General features: G+C 36.6%; 1 protein-coding gene and 1 long non-coding RNA gene across 2 annotated transcripts in view; both read right to left on the bottom strand.

The window, feature by feature from the left end:
• Positions 1 to 15,369, bottom strand: part of dpp (decapentaplegic) — a 47,438-nt gene extending 32,069 nt beyond the window's left edge. The window contains exon 1 of the mRNA XM_064683165.1: positions 15,073 to 15,369. Coding sequence (XP_064539235.1) covers positions 15,073 to 15,202 — 130 coding nt within the window. The 5' untranslated portion in view covers positions 15,203 to 15,369. The remainder of the gene's footprint in view (positions 1 to 15,072) is intronic.
• LOC135429021 (uncharacterized) lies at positions 6,967 to 7,575 on the bottom strand. Its single transcript, XR_010436364.1, has 2 exons — positions 7,256 to 7,575; positions 6,967 to 7,001 (listed from the first exon to the last, which is right to left on the bottom strand). It is a non-coding gene; the product is annotated as an uncharacterized LOC135429021 (long non-coding RNA).
• Positions 15,370 to 15,642: the final 273 nt, after the last annotated feature.

Genomic DNA, 15,642 nt, shown 5'->3' with positions numbered 1-15,642 from the left:
GCAATGACTACGTGAGAGAGCCGCAAGTTTGAAAACGTGTAGTTTGTATAGAGGCGTGTGCTATACACATTGCCAAATCTCGTTTAAGTAGCCGAACAAAAACTGCCCCAAACAAACAAAAAAATACCTGAAAAAACATCAAATAAACTGAAAGTTTGGCAGGTCGAGCACACGATACCCTGCTAAGGCAGGGTAAATATATAATTCAGATTAAATCATTTGAAGAAAGAACCTAGAGAAGAAGTTTCTAACTGAATTTCATATTCTACATGTCTGGATATGGCAATTGAACTTTTAATAATTTTTGCATAAATATATAAGTACCGAAATTTCTTGAGTTCGAATCCAATTTACATAATTTTGGACCGTTTGAGCACAGCAAAAATTTAAAAAATTTATAATGAGTATAAAAAATAAATAAATTAGAAAAGAGGATCCATGACTATATTGACTCAGCTCAACGACCTCATTGCAAAATAAAAATACATAGTATATTTAGACAGAAATCTGTATTCGAAATTCCCTCATTTATTGCATCATACACTCCGAATTTGAATATGTTCTAGGGTATGCAGCAGCCGTTTAAATGTAGTTGTATATTAAGTGGCGGCCAATATGTATTTAGATGAGAGTGTGTATATGTTAACAGGTAAACGGCAAACAACAAAAGAGAAAACATAAGTAGAAACAGGCGTAGCAAATAATCAGAAGCAGAAGCAGAAGCAGAACAAGTGGCATACAGGGCAGTCTGTGGCGGCATTATAATAAACAAATGAACTGCCAAAAGAATTGCACATAGCGTACTTAAAACATAAACAAAACAGTAGCGAAAACGCCAAAAACGGGCCCAAATTGTGGCCAAAGGGGCCAAGGAGCCGAGCGGGAGGGGCGCTGTGGCAGGGCGCAAGAGTGGCCATAAAAATATCAGACGTACTCGAATCAACAGCAACTTGTTTTTCTACCGCTAGACAAAGATGCCAGGCAACAAAATATATATAAAAAACAATATATATAGTATATATATATATAGTATATATATATATATTTATATGGATATGTATACAGCTATATGGCGGTGAGCTCTTGCTGTGATTTTTATGCACAACAAGCTGCAAAGATGCAAAAAAAAAAAACAAGCAAAAAAAAATGTTTTTTAATCGAAACGAATTAATGAGCAGCGCAGAAAGCGAAATAATTTTTGTCGAAATCGTTAAAAGTGCGCACGACTGTCGAACGCAGCCAGTTGATGATGTCCTGCGGCGCAGCGGCAACAGATACAAATGCACAGCTACAGCTACAGATACAGATACAGATAGACAACTGAAGATACAGATACACAGCTACAGATACTCGTAGCTCGTTGCTCGTCTGCTTAACCTTGACCACCGCTGCCGCCGCCCAGCTGGACAGCAACACACACACATAGACACATTTATGTGGCTGGATAATGATGATGTTGCAAGTTTGCAAGTTTGCCGAGGTTGCAAGTTGGCAATCGCTGATAAACGCCAGGCGGGCCACTCGGCCAGAGCCACCTGTAAACGGGCTCTGTCTAAATATTTAGCAGCAGCAGCAAAAGCGAATTTTTGATTTGTTGCCGCGTTGAAAATGCGTTCATGGAAATTAAACGATCGCCAGCCGTTGCGCCATCTCTCTCTCTCTCTCGAAACTCTCTCCATCTCTTTCTCTAGCCACATATTGTGCGCAACCTTGACCAAAACGCGCCATGCAAAACATATTGCATACATATGCGCGCCTCGCCGGCCGGCAAAGCACGGCAAGCTTTCATATAAATTTATACCCTATATACAAATATATAAATATATATATACTATATAGATCGATGTGTATCTGGTTTGGGGGGTGCGAATTTTATGGCCCAACGCTGCCCCTAAATTTATGTTTGGCGATTAGCATTAACAGCGCTGCGCGCATAGCGCAATTAACTTTTCAAAGTACATATTTCAATTATTATAATTTATCCGTGAATTTTGCTATCCATAAGTTTTTAATGGCCCAGCCACTAAGAGAGAGAGCCAGCGCCAGTAAATGATTTTCAATATTTCAATGCACTGCCCTAAATGTATCCTATACATTTCACAAGCAGTTCGTCCTATGTTAAAAATATTGTAAGGATAATAATTTAATTTGTATAATTATTTTTTTAAGGTTTTAGGTGTAGTATTTAAGAGATATGTATTCCAAGTATTTGATTTTATTAAAATTTAAAGTTTAATATATAAGATTTGAAAAGGATTTACGTTTTCGTACACTAAAAATTTTTACGATTTTAACAATCGATGTATAATACATCGAAAATAAAACGTGTATATATAATATATTTCAGATATATATAGTTTATAGCTTATAAATTTACTTTAAAAATATTATAGTATTTATTTTCTACAAGTACTGCGAACTTCTTTCCACTTAACAGTGTTTTGCACCTTTCATGTAGTGTATTTTTGTGTTTTTCTGTATTCTATATTTGATTTGATTTGATTTTTCGTAGATTCGGTTGCTGGGCCCATTTTGTATATAAGGGGCGCACTTTTGTGTGGCTCTAAATTGACTTTTATGGTTTTATTATTTACACATGAAAGTTGCATGCGAATTCCAAGGTAAACAGTTGGCGATTCAGGCCTATTTAGTGGTCATGGTTGGAGCAGAACCACAGCTGGCCAAAAGTTCATTTACCTGACCGAAACCTTTACAAATGCGTTGGGTCAAGTGGCTATTTTGCTGATGTGTGAATGATATAGTATCAATAAAATGTTTTGTAAACATAAATGTAAATGAAATCTATTCCAAATTGATTTGTATTCCATTTTATTTAATGAGCTTTAATTTAAATTTGCTAATAATATTTATTTTTAGTTGCTGTAAGAAGCTATTGTATTGAATAGCTAGATTGTGTTTAGCTTGAGAGCAGAATTTAAATATAATATTGATAATAAAATAATAAAAATATTATCATAATAAAAGGTAAATAAATGAAAAATTATACAATATTTTATTTACGAAGCAAATCCAATTTTTAAAATTATTTCAAAATATATTTAATAATATTGTATGTATCTTATATAAAAAGAATAGTTGGCATAATTATTAATATTTTATTATATATTTATTAATATTTTATACTGTCAAACAATGCACGACAGGAAAATATAAGAATATAGAAATTTGTTTATAGTTATATTTGTTTTAGTCCTGCTTTGTTTGACAGCATTAAATATTATTAATATTATATCAATAATTATGCCAAGTACTGTAAAAGTAAAAGTAAAATATCCCACATGTTAAAATACAATAAAATAAATAAATAGTTACATACTGGTAAGATCTACAAATAGTTAGCCTTCAATACACACCCTTAAATTAAATCCCAAACAATTTCACAATCTTTGGCAAACGGAATGCCATATAATATTCACAGATAAGCTATTAACCGGACAGTTTTATGCTTTATGCGTTGTTTGAATTATCATTCGACATATTTATTGGAATGTTTTCAAAGTGCTCCAGCCCATTGTATCTTTCGGCAAGTGCACACTGATCGAAATGATTTACACCCACGCAGCGATTCGCCTCATTCAGCAGTTCAACTTTGGCCCCACCTTGATTTCACAATTTTCCAGGTATTTATGGTATGAGATGCGAAATGTTCTAGCAAAAACTAAAATCTGCTTGTCATCATAGTTCATTGAAATGGACTTTTCTACCGATTTCACATTGTTAATCCGAATTTTTATCGGTGCCAAAAAAATCCCACATGGAACAAACACTCGTAAATTCGCATGGGCAAAGGAAGAGCTGTGCTCTTTAAAACTTTTCCATCATTGAACAATCTAGTATCTTGTATATATTCAGTATATATCAAACACAATGTCTGATCGCTGGCTACTTCCTGGAAAGCGAAATTCTCTTTCACCTGAACCATAATATAATAGGCCCCACTATGCAAATGGGTAAACACGCGCGCGCATCGAATGTTTCAAGTGAAGAAGGAATTTTTATTTTATTATTTTTATATATATATATTTTTGTTGCCAGTTTAGTTTCAGTTTATGGAATGAGGTTCGGCACCCAGATGCAGAAGTTGGCTGGGCAGCTTTCAGCTGAACGGCAGCAGCTTTAGCTGATCTTCAAATCGATCGTATTAGTATCTTTATCATGCATGTCACGGCCGCAAATTGCAACGATCCATCAAATCAATAACAGAGAGCAAGAGAGACAGCTGGCGCTGTGTGAGAGCGAGACGGCGCGAGCGAGTAATGCAACCAGTTACGGCCAGTCAGTTGGGGTCTGGGTGGTAACTATATCTGGGCTTACGTATCGTATCGTATATGGCTCGCTCGCTCGCTTGATCATTTGTTAGTGGGACGCTAAGGTATTTTATTTATAGCAATGCTAAAATTAACTTTTTGCGGTTCACCAGCAAAATGTGCATAAATAAAAGCAAACGCAATCAGATTCAACTGGTGCAAGTGTTTCTGTGTTTACTTATAATCGAGTCGACAAAGTATATTGGCTCTATCAACTAGTTTGTTCAGCTACCAATTTTAAAAGCAGTTTGTTATATGCCTTTAAAGTTCCCCTATCAATCGCAATATTTATAAAATTTCGCAGAATCCAAGCTTCCTCGGTGGAAAATGCGACTCAAAAATTTGTTGGGATAAGTTTTAAGTTTTATCCGATTTATTTAAAAACTTATTTTTAAAGCTTTTCATAAGAACTTATTGAATACGTGTTTCAGCGATTTGGGAAGTATCACCCGCAACAGTGTTTAATTAGCGAGAAACGTTTGTAATAAGTTTTTCACTTACCATTCGATCGGCTTCAAAAACATTTTCAAAGATCTTTGTCAAGATTCGTCTGATGGGTGTTTGGCAGTTTTTAGAAAATCCATACCTTCATGGTGTAAATGAAGGCAAAGATTTGGTGAGTGACTTCTCGCGCTCAAATTTATTTCCTAGGATCTATGTGAACAATTTTTTGAGATGTGTTTTACATTTTTCACAATATCAAAGCTTCCTCGGTAGAAATGCGATTGAAAACTTTTTGTGCGATTTTTTAAGTTTGCATATGTATACCGGTTTGTACATAAATGTATGCTAGTTTGGTTTTAATATATGCAAACATGCCAACATGCATGTATGAATGAATTTCCAGATAAATACATACACACATACATACATACATACATACATACATACATACATACATACATACATACATACATACATACATATATACATACATACATACATACATACATACATACATACATACATACATACATACATACATATATAGATACATACATACACACATACATATCAACAACACAAAAAAAAAAAAACACTACACTACTATCTAAGCATGAAAACCTGCAGAGCCTACTTGAATTCTTGAGAATCGAGGAGTAGGGCACTTGGTAGAAAATCGTTTTATTTAAATTTGCAGCGCAGGGACAAATAAGCTTGGTATTAGGAAACAAACATGCATGCGTACATATATTCATACATACAGGCATGCATACACTAACACACACACACACATACATATATACACATTCACACCTTGTTTTTTTACTTATTTTTTGTTCTATATACGCTCACTATTATAAGATTTTTATAGAATCTATACTTTATTTATTGCTCTCTGCTCATGGCTTGGCCTCTAGATCAATTAAGCATCTAAATCTGGGAACATTATTCTTGGTCGAAATTCATGTAAAAGTTGTACCTTCAAATCTCCATTTGTGGAAAAATCGCGAATATCGTTTGTATGCAACTTTTCTTGTTTACCTTCCGATCGGCCTCAAACACATTTTCAAAGATCTTTGTTCAAATTCATTTTGAGGGTGCTTCACATTTTTCGAAAAATGCATTCCTCCTTGGTGGAAATTGGGGATCAAGGATTTGGTGGGTGACGTTTCGTGTTTAAATGTATTTCCAAAGATCTATACGAAAAATCAATTGCGACGTGTTTCATACTTTCCGCAGAATCCAAGCTTCCTCGGTCGAAAATGCGATTCAAAAATTTGTTGGGCTAAGTTTTAAGTTTTTCCCGCTTTGCCTCAAACTTATTTTCAAAGCTCTAGATAAGAACTTAATGAACGTGTTTCACCGATTTGGGAAATTCCACCCACAAGCGAAAAACGGTTGTTAGAAAGTTTTCAAAATAATTTTCAAGATCGGCTTCAAAATCATTTTCAAAAATCTTTGTGAGAATTTATTTGATATGTTCTTGGGTGGCAAATGCGAGTCAAAAGTTTTCAGCTTCAAAATTCTCACTGCAAGGCTAACATTGGCGGAAACCGTTGATGCCAACACTTGGTTCTTTATTCAATGAACTGAAAACATATTTTTAAATAGAAGTAGAGATCAAAATGGGTAGATTTAATTTTCCACTGCCAAGGCCGGGCAATACCCGCTAGTAAATATACAAAACACTGTTCATATTTAACACAATCTGTTAACAGCTTTATTTTCAGTAAGTGTTAACCATTTGTTAACATCTTTATGTAATGCTGTTGCTGTTAACATTTGCTAGTTATGTTAAGCTGCCTCTGCTGGCAGTGTTTATGATAACCAGATGTAAACAATTTAACAGACTGTTAGAACTGCAAACTGCAAACGTGCAATAAACGTTTAATTGGTTTTTATTAAATATATTTTGATTGCAGGGTATGCGCGGTTCGACTTTGCTCGCAGTCTGCGAACTTTTTGATTGATTTCCATGCAAATTTGCTGCCACATTAGTTTTTATTGCAATTTCTTTGCAAACGTACTGTTGACTGCAGTTGCACCTTAACTAAGTAGCTGCTGGCATTTATTCAAGACTCCTCCATACACATATGCATATTTATATTTGCAGTTAAAGTTGAGCACATGCTGTGCAGTTCGGCACGGGGCAGTGGCAGGTGCGAGGTGTGCGTGTGTGTGTGTGTGTGTGCGAGTGTGTGTGGAAGTTTTCACTTTCAAATTCGCGCACTGGTTCAATTTGATTGACAGTCGTGAGTTTCGAGTTTTGTTTGACAGGCGACACATAAATGAAATTTAATTAAATTAGTTAGATTATACTGCCTGCACGGGGTAGCTGGGCTACGAACGCAGGGGTGGGGAGCGTGGTTTCAATCCCCCACCCCCCCCAGAGTGGGGTAGAGTTGGGCGGGGCGGTTGGCAGCGCTCTACTCGTTGCAAGCTAAATAAATAAATAACCAATTTTTAATTGAATTTCTACCTACATTTTTAACCTGTTTGACGGCATTCCGGGGCAATCAACGTCGCCCCGCTCGTTGTTGTGGAGTAGTCGTTGTCGTTGTCGATGACGCTCGTTGCTGTTGTTCTTGTTGTTGTTGTTGTTGCTGTTGTTGTTATATGCATAGTGGTCGTAGCTGTTGTTGTTGTTATTGTAAATTGCTGCTGCAAGCGGCGCCGCCTCGGCAAACCTCGTGCTGTTTTTTTTTTGTTTTTGTTTAACTTCTCACTGGGCAACAAAGAAGACCTTTTGCAACGACAGCGACGCTGGCATCGGCATCTTATCAGGGGCAGCGTTGCAGTTACTTCTTCTTCTTCTTCTGCCTCTGCTTCAGCTTGAGCTTCGCCGGCGGGAGACGGCGCGGCTGGCGCTGCCATTGCGGCTGCTGCGGCTGCTGCATTATACTGAACTGAAGTCAGCCGCAGTGATAGCCAGCTGTAGCTGTAGCTGTGTGGCTGCAACGTGTGTCACTAAGTTAGTCACTCACACACACGTATACACACACAAACACACACTCGCTGCGTGGCACTTTCTTGTCTTGATAAGCGATTTGCATCAACGAAAATGGAACGTTTTAGAGCACTGCGGCTCTCTGGCATGAGTGAATGCACCGAAAGGATGTTGACTTGTCACGCACACAAAAACACACACACACGCACACTTAAAGCTGGAGAGAGAGAGAGCGAGAGAGAGCGAGCGCTTTGGCTGCCTCCATTGTAATTATGATAATTACAACAATAAAATTCAAGTGCCGTTTTATACTCCAACTTATATACTTAAGCGTGCCCATACTTAACATAGTTGTTATTTCCACATGTAAATTTCCTGGACTTTCAGCTTAATAATAGTTATTTATGCCCATATTTGTTAATGTTTTGTTTGCTTCCTTGAAAATGTCGTTTTCAGTTTCTGTGGTCGCATCGTCAACCACTGCGCTGCGGATTTTTTACATTTTTTCAAAGCCTGGTTTCAACTCTTTTTAAATCCAACCCAAAGTGGTTCAAACCGGCGTGTCTAACCAACTTTTAAGGTTAAGTTTGTAACTGTGATGCTGTCTCTTACAACAACAACAACAACAACAATAAAACAACTACAACAACTCAAGCATATTGCTTGGAAACGTGTTTTCAAAGTCAACTTTGTCGATCTCTTGTAATCTAATATACGAGCGCGTTTTTCTTTTATTATTATTATTGTTTTTTTTTTTTTTTTTATTTATTATAGCTTCTTTTGGCTGAGTGCTAATTGACGAGATCAGGTGTTGGTTTTGATTGGAAGGTGTTGATGTAATGTCAAGAATTTTAATAAAATGTGCTATTTTTAGAGTTAAATACGCAATAGATATTTATATATGTTTAAATTTATTTCAACCTTTACCTATTTTGAAATATATTTAAATTTGCTTGTATAAATATATATTCCAATATATTTATATTAAATCATATACTTAAGCAACATAAGAGGAACACCCTGCTACTGGTGGAACGAGAAGATCAGATATCTAAGGAAGGAGATCTCTCTCTATGTATATGAATATATACTAATGTATAATATGTTTAATTCTTCAAGAGTCGCAAATAAGTTTCAATTAAAATAATCAAAAAATTTAACACAAATGCAACATAGTACAAACAAATGCCGAAATATTTAAAAACAAGCCGGAATTTTCAATTTCTAAAAATAACCTATTTATTTTTGCATACTTTTGTATTAATAATATTTTAATATTATTCAATTTAATAACATTTATACACAAACCGGAACTTTAGATTTCTAAATAAAAACTATTTCGGTATAAATTGAAGCAAAAATATGTCTTTCAAGCTTCTTCTGTTTCGGGCACGGCTTGTATAATAATTAATATTTTAAATTTGAAAATATACTTTCATAATTTATAACAGTTATAAAACCTGATTTAAACGTCATTTGAAGTGTTTTTTTTTCTGCATTTAATAGCTAAAATGATGTGTTAAAATTTTCACAAGCTGCGGATGAATGAACTCGACTCAAGGTGACAGATTGTGTTTGCCAGCAAATAATATAAAATATATATTTATACATGTATATATTTAATATCAGTTACTAAGTGGCTAAGAACAGCACCAAAAGCTGGTCACACAAGTTATTTTAGTTAATATAAATACACATATAATTATAAAAATAAATATAAATCGAAATGAATTAACTTTGGCGCACACGCTGCGTATACTTGATATTGTATATGAACTTGAGACAGTTTTGGGTCAGTTGGGCGTTGCTTTTCTTGCGCCATTTCTCTTGAACAGAATTTATAAAGATATGCAGATTGACATATATGTACATATGTATATAGATTTATTATATATGATTTATCACGTCTGACACTTGGGCCAAACCACTTGTCAAATGGCCAGGGCAATGGCAACAACAACAATAACAACAACAACGATAGCGACAACATGCTGCGATTTTAGATAAATTCATAACTCAAACTCAACTTGTCTTGCCTTCAAAGTTCAAATCACTTGGCACTCACACAAACACACGCACACAAACACGCACACAAACACACACACACACACACACACACACGCACACACATCGTTTGCTTTATTAATTATTTATTTATGCGTTATTTTTGCGCGCGCGTTCATTTCGATAAGCTTCAAATGGAGACAGAATTTACATTTACTGTTATACTTCACACAGTCTACACTAAAAGTCGCTGCCAGCAGCTGCTGCACACAAATATTTTGTTTGTTTGCTCGCCAACAACAACAACAACAACAACAATAGCTCAGCCAAAATCAGCTGTTGGCTGCGATTTCGATATAACGAACTTGAAATTCGCTTTATGAAAACAACAGCAAAACGATAAAAGCAACAGACCCAGCAAATCTGCGTCTCTCTCTCTCTACCACACACACACACACACACACTCTAGCTCTTGCTTTTGCTCTTTGTACATAATAGTTAAAAGCAGGCGACATTTAATCAGCACAGCAGCCTCCACAATGGACCCTCAAAGTTTCCAATGCCCCGCCTGGCCCCACTCGCCGCTCACACTCTACACTCCACATTTCTTTCTTCGCCTGTGTTTGGCTGAATTTAGTTCAGCGTAGTTCGTACTACTTATTTATAGTATATATATCTATATATATATATGGTTTTAACTGATAAACAGGCGACAGGAAAACGACAACGCGAGTGGAGCACTCGAAGGCCATTCGCTTGCTCAGCTACATCAGCTTGAGGTTGAGGTTTGAAATCGGAGATTGTATTAGCTAGTTAGAAGAATGGCACCGTTAGAGCCGCCACAGTTTTATCATAAACGAGTATTACGTGGCTTAGTAACTTAGTATTCCATTTAGATTCCTAAGCTAGATTTTGGAAAGTTTAAGCTAACTTGGAATATTCTCTGTTTAGTTACAACGTTTCTCCACAGTATAAATCGACGATTTACTGATTTAAGGCTATAGTTTTTTGAACAGATCTGAAACAGTTTCCTTATATATCTGAATACGCTAGCAAGAGGGCTTAGGTTGACCCTTCTAACCTTAGGAAGTCAAAGGTAAGTGAGTAACTAAGCTTCACTTGGAATATCCTCTGTTTAATTAATTAATTATTTTTGACGGAGGTCAGCTACAGTTTTCTTTGACATCTACAACGATTATAAAGACTTAATATATATTACCAGAATCAGATCGGCTGCTTAATTATGTAGATATATTCTTAAAAGAAAATGCTGAAAGATATATGACAGACATCCCTCAAGTCACATGTTTGAGTATTTATATCCAAAACATACAGAGAATTGTCAATTTCAATAATAGCTATACACTTTTTTGCTATATAAATATATCAATTTTAATCAAGTTCTGAATAAATGAAAGCATCTGTGCAACTTTATCAGCTGCTTAAAAGAATTCAATGTCCATTGTTTTCAGCTAAATGTCTTCTAAACAAAAGGCTTCCACTCAGCTGGCTTAACAACGACCTCTCAAAGATTATATAAGCTTTGCAAGTGTAAATTTTGCATTTATTTGCGATGTTATTTAATTATAAGTAGAAGGTCGCTTAAATATAAGAGATATGCTTTATATGCACGAGCCGCACAAATGACTCATCCGAGTGAATCATTCATTGATATAGATATTTCTTAAACAATTGCCCAACACTTTACGCACATAACTCTATCAACACTGACCCAATTGTGCCAGTTGCTGCTCAAGTTGAAGAGTTGCCACCCTGTTATTAGTTTCGATAATTTCTATAACTGTTAATCGTGTCACGTTTTATCCAACACACATTTGCTCAACACTTTCGGCTTGAAATGGCGCCAGCTGAGTAAATATTACCAATTGCCAATTGGCCAGGGGTAAAGTCCATAATCTATGTGGAGCATAGCTGCCCCAAAGCGCAGCTGAGTGGCAACGATCACGCCCCCGCCTCTGCAGGCGCCCTGTCAAACCTATCAAAGCAATCCTGCCTTTTGTATAATTCAAGTACATGCGGCATGCAACTAAAATTTTTGCATGAAAACGTGATAGCAAAAGTTGTTGTTGTTGTTGTTGCTGTTGACCAGGCCAGGTTCGGCCTGAATGTTGCACACAGCGCAGGAGCCGCATCTGCTTGTGGAATTTATTTATCGTTAAGAAAATGTGTGTAAAATAAGTGAAACTATTGGAAGCTGCTGCCGCTGTGCGCCTGCCTCTCGGCCAAGTGTGGCTGTGTGCGTCTGTGTGTGTGTGTGTGTGCGCCCAGTGTGACCAGTTTGCTTTGCAAAGCAAGCGCGTGGGGGGAAGGCATGTGGTGCGGCAGCTAATGCCACCACTTTTGATAAAATGTTGCACTGGCCTAAGCCTGTTGCTGCTGCTGCTGCTGCCTCTGCCTCTGCTGCTGCCTCTGCTGCTGCTGTTGATGACCAGTAGCCACTTACAGCTGCAGCAAATTATTGCCGCATTGCTGGCTTGTTGTTATCAGAGGCGGCAGCAGCGGCGGCGGCGCAGCAGCAGCGTCGCCTTGTGATTTGCCTGGCCGCAGAGCCACATCAACATTTCGAGCCACAATTCAGAGCGAGAAACCACCGAACCCGCTTCGCAGCGGCTGTTCACAATTTGCGCTATACCCTTGCAAAAGGTATTATAACTTGGACACGCAATATGTTACACAGCTGTGACAGCTGCGCAACACATAAACATACTCATATTATTTATCGGCTGCTTGTTTCTATGGAAACTGTTGTCCTAATCTTAAAGCTAGCTTTAAGAAACGACACATATCGGCCAGATTGGACCTCTATATGGCATATAGCTGACATAGGAACGAAAGTAAGAAAGATATATTATTTGATAGAAAATTTTTTTTTTAGTTTTACCAATTAACTTGATCAATATTTGACGTCTACGAGCTTTACCATCCTCCTTTAATTGGAGCTAAATCTTATCATGGCAAACTACCAAATCATAAGTCACAATTAATCAGCTTAAGGGAAAGAATACGTAGAGAATAGAGTTGTTCGTGGCCCACTCTTCTGTGCTTCCAGATATCCTGCTCCTTAAATATCTACTTGTGCTCAAGGGTATTTCATCCTCGACGAGCTTCACTTGTCACTTGCCCTCAAGGGTATTGCATGTTCGGCGTGCCGAAGTTGGCTGTTCCTGCTCGTTGGTTAATTTGTTGTTGTTATTATTTCTCTCTGTCGAATTTCAGAAAGTGGAAGACCTTCGTTGTTGTTGCTGCCGCTGCTGCTGATGCTTGCCACTTGTTGTTGCTGCTTAGTTTGTTATCAGGTTTGTGGGGCCCCGCTTCATTTGTGGCTATCAATTTCACACCTAAGCCAACGAGTTTCTAAATCGAGCAGCTACGCAGCTTCGCTGTTGTCTTTTGTGGCCAAACAATCAAAGTTTTGCGGGCAAACAAACAAACAAACAATCCATTTGGCTTGTTCTCCGAACAGCATATTCATAATGCCAGAGCTTTGATATGGACAGGGAAGCACTTCATAAATGTCAAAGGCGTTCAGTGATTAGCATGGCAAATATCGGGTAATATGATAGGGCAACAGATTCACACAGTTTGTCGACAAATGTGGAGCATGGCTTATGGCTTACGGCTTACGGCTTATGGCTTATGGCTCTTGGCTTATGCAATGGCAGTCGAGGCCTCGAGGCGTTGGCATATCCATAACTATAACGATTACAATAACCAATAACACGCCCAAAGCCAACCAGTCACATGCAATTATTCAATTAACCAAATGGCGTCATAAATTAACAACTCTACGACCATTAATATTATATGGCATATCGTCTAGGGCCGATCATTACCTACTCCCCAGCGCCATCGCCAGCCCCAGTTACTACCAATGTCGGTGTCAATTGCTAATTGCGGAATGTCGTTTGATTTAAATTCGTCATTTGACTTTATGAATATGCAGTGCGTTTATAAAATTGATTCTAAAACTATTACAAACAAAAAAAATACCCCTTTATTTCTGCATTCTAATCACAATTTAATTAAAGTCTTTATTAACTAGTTGGGATTTTCAAGTTTACAGCGAACGTATTCCCTTTGTCTACAGGAAGGTATTTAAAGTCTACCATATATGCAAAAAGGCGAAATACTTTATGGGATTTGGAACATTCGATTCGCATTATTTAATGTTATCAGATGTTTATATATGTAAGGCATAGAATGTTTAGAAGGTTTTTGAAGAATACAGAGATATTACGAAAACTTACACGTTTTTATAATATTTTTTAAATTATTTTTCTTTTATTAATGTAAGTTTTCTTCTGTTTTTGTTATTTCTTTGAGTTTTTTCTATTTAATTTCAAGCACAGCAATCATTTTATATGTTAAGAATCATCCTAGTTTTTATAAAAACTTTTAGAAGCAGGATGAATTTTTAACTAGACTTAAATATTAGTAAATATATTTTTAAGGCTAGTATAGTATAAATACATCAAATATATATATAAATAATATTTAATATATATTAAAGTCTAGAGAAAAATAAAACTTTTTTCTAAAATTTAAAATTGATCTTTTATACACAAATATTAAAGAAATCCTTTTTTGTAAATAAATATTCTCGGTTGCTTAAAATTCGGGTCCGTATAACAATTGGACATAGAATTCTTGTACATGTGTATATATGTATATAATATAGGGTGCTTTTCTGCAGAGAAAACAAGAAGGTTCCGTAATCTCAAGACAGTAGCACCCAGCGCAAATAAAAAGTCCTTAATTCTTATATTCAGTATAAGCCGCAAGGAAATCGTATTATAATAACAGAGAACCGACGACCTAAACGCATCCTCAAACCCCATTAGTTGCTTAGCAAAATATGAATAAAAAACCAATTTAATCTTGAAAAATCTACATTTAAATGAAAAATTGATTATAATGAAAATAATTTCATAGCTATTGATAATTATCATTTTGCCATCATCATCAATCATCAATGATTATGATGATAATAAAGATAATACTTTATATTTAAGAAAATTCCAATACAAATATCTATCAATATCATTATATCAATCATTTTGTAATGGCCAACTACTCAAAGAACGAACATAGAACGTTCTGAAACTTTCTAACAGCTGTTTTAATAAAATAAATGACAAGAATAATTCGCTCAACGTGTTAGGCTAATGCAAAATTCGACACGCAGACACCATGTCGTATGCGCATTATTCAGTATACTGCCAAATAGAAACCACTAGATACATGTCAAGCATACAGGTCTATATATTTATTTACATATATATTATTTTGTCTATAGTATATAGTATTTATAGGTTTTAGCTGGCTTACCTTGTGCACCTGCTGCACGGCTTAAATACGTTTTAAAATCCACAAATCCTTTGGCTGCAAATGCAACAACAACCAATTTTGGCAATTCACGAACGTTGCATTCATTATATTTATATACACGCACATGCATATATACTTATGTATCGATATATACGCCGACTGCTCCAGATACATATATACACATATATATGCTGAAAATATATATTATGGCGGAACAAATCACTTGCACTTCACATGTTGGCCAATGGCTTTGGCTACTGGGCTTTTGGCTTATGGCTTATTGCCGATTACGCACATACGCACACACACACGCAGACAGCACACACACAAACACACACACACACACACTCACACACGCACACTCACTGCTGCTATATAGAAATCGTATTGGTATCGGTATCGGCATTGGGCGACGTCAACAATCGCGGAACAATCGCTGGAGACGCGACAAGTTGAGAGTTGAGAGACGCACAGCGGGACGCGGGTGAGTCGCGGCGCGGCGCGACGAGGCGAGCGGCGAGGCGGTGCGGAGCGAAGCGGAGCGTTTCGATTCGAGTCTTGAAGCTGTTT

This window comes from Drosophila montana, unplaced genomic scaffold, assembly GCF_035044405.1.
Source record: "Drosophila montana isolate Dmon_TW-CO22-7 unplaced genomic scaffold, ASM3504440v1 contig_2582_1, whole genome shotgun sequence".
Lineage (NCBI taxonomy): Eukaryota > Metazoa > Arthropoda > Insecta > Diptera > Drosophilidae > Drosophila > Drosophila montana.
Note: the sequence above shows the minus strand (reverse complement) of the source record. Positions and strands in the feature narration are given on the sequence as shown.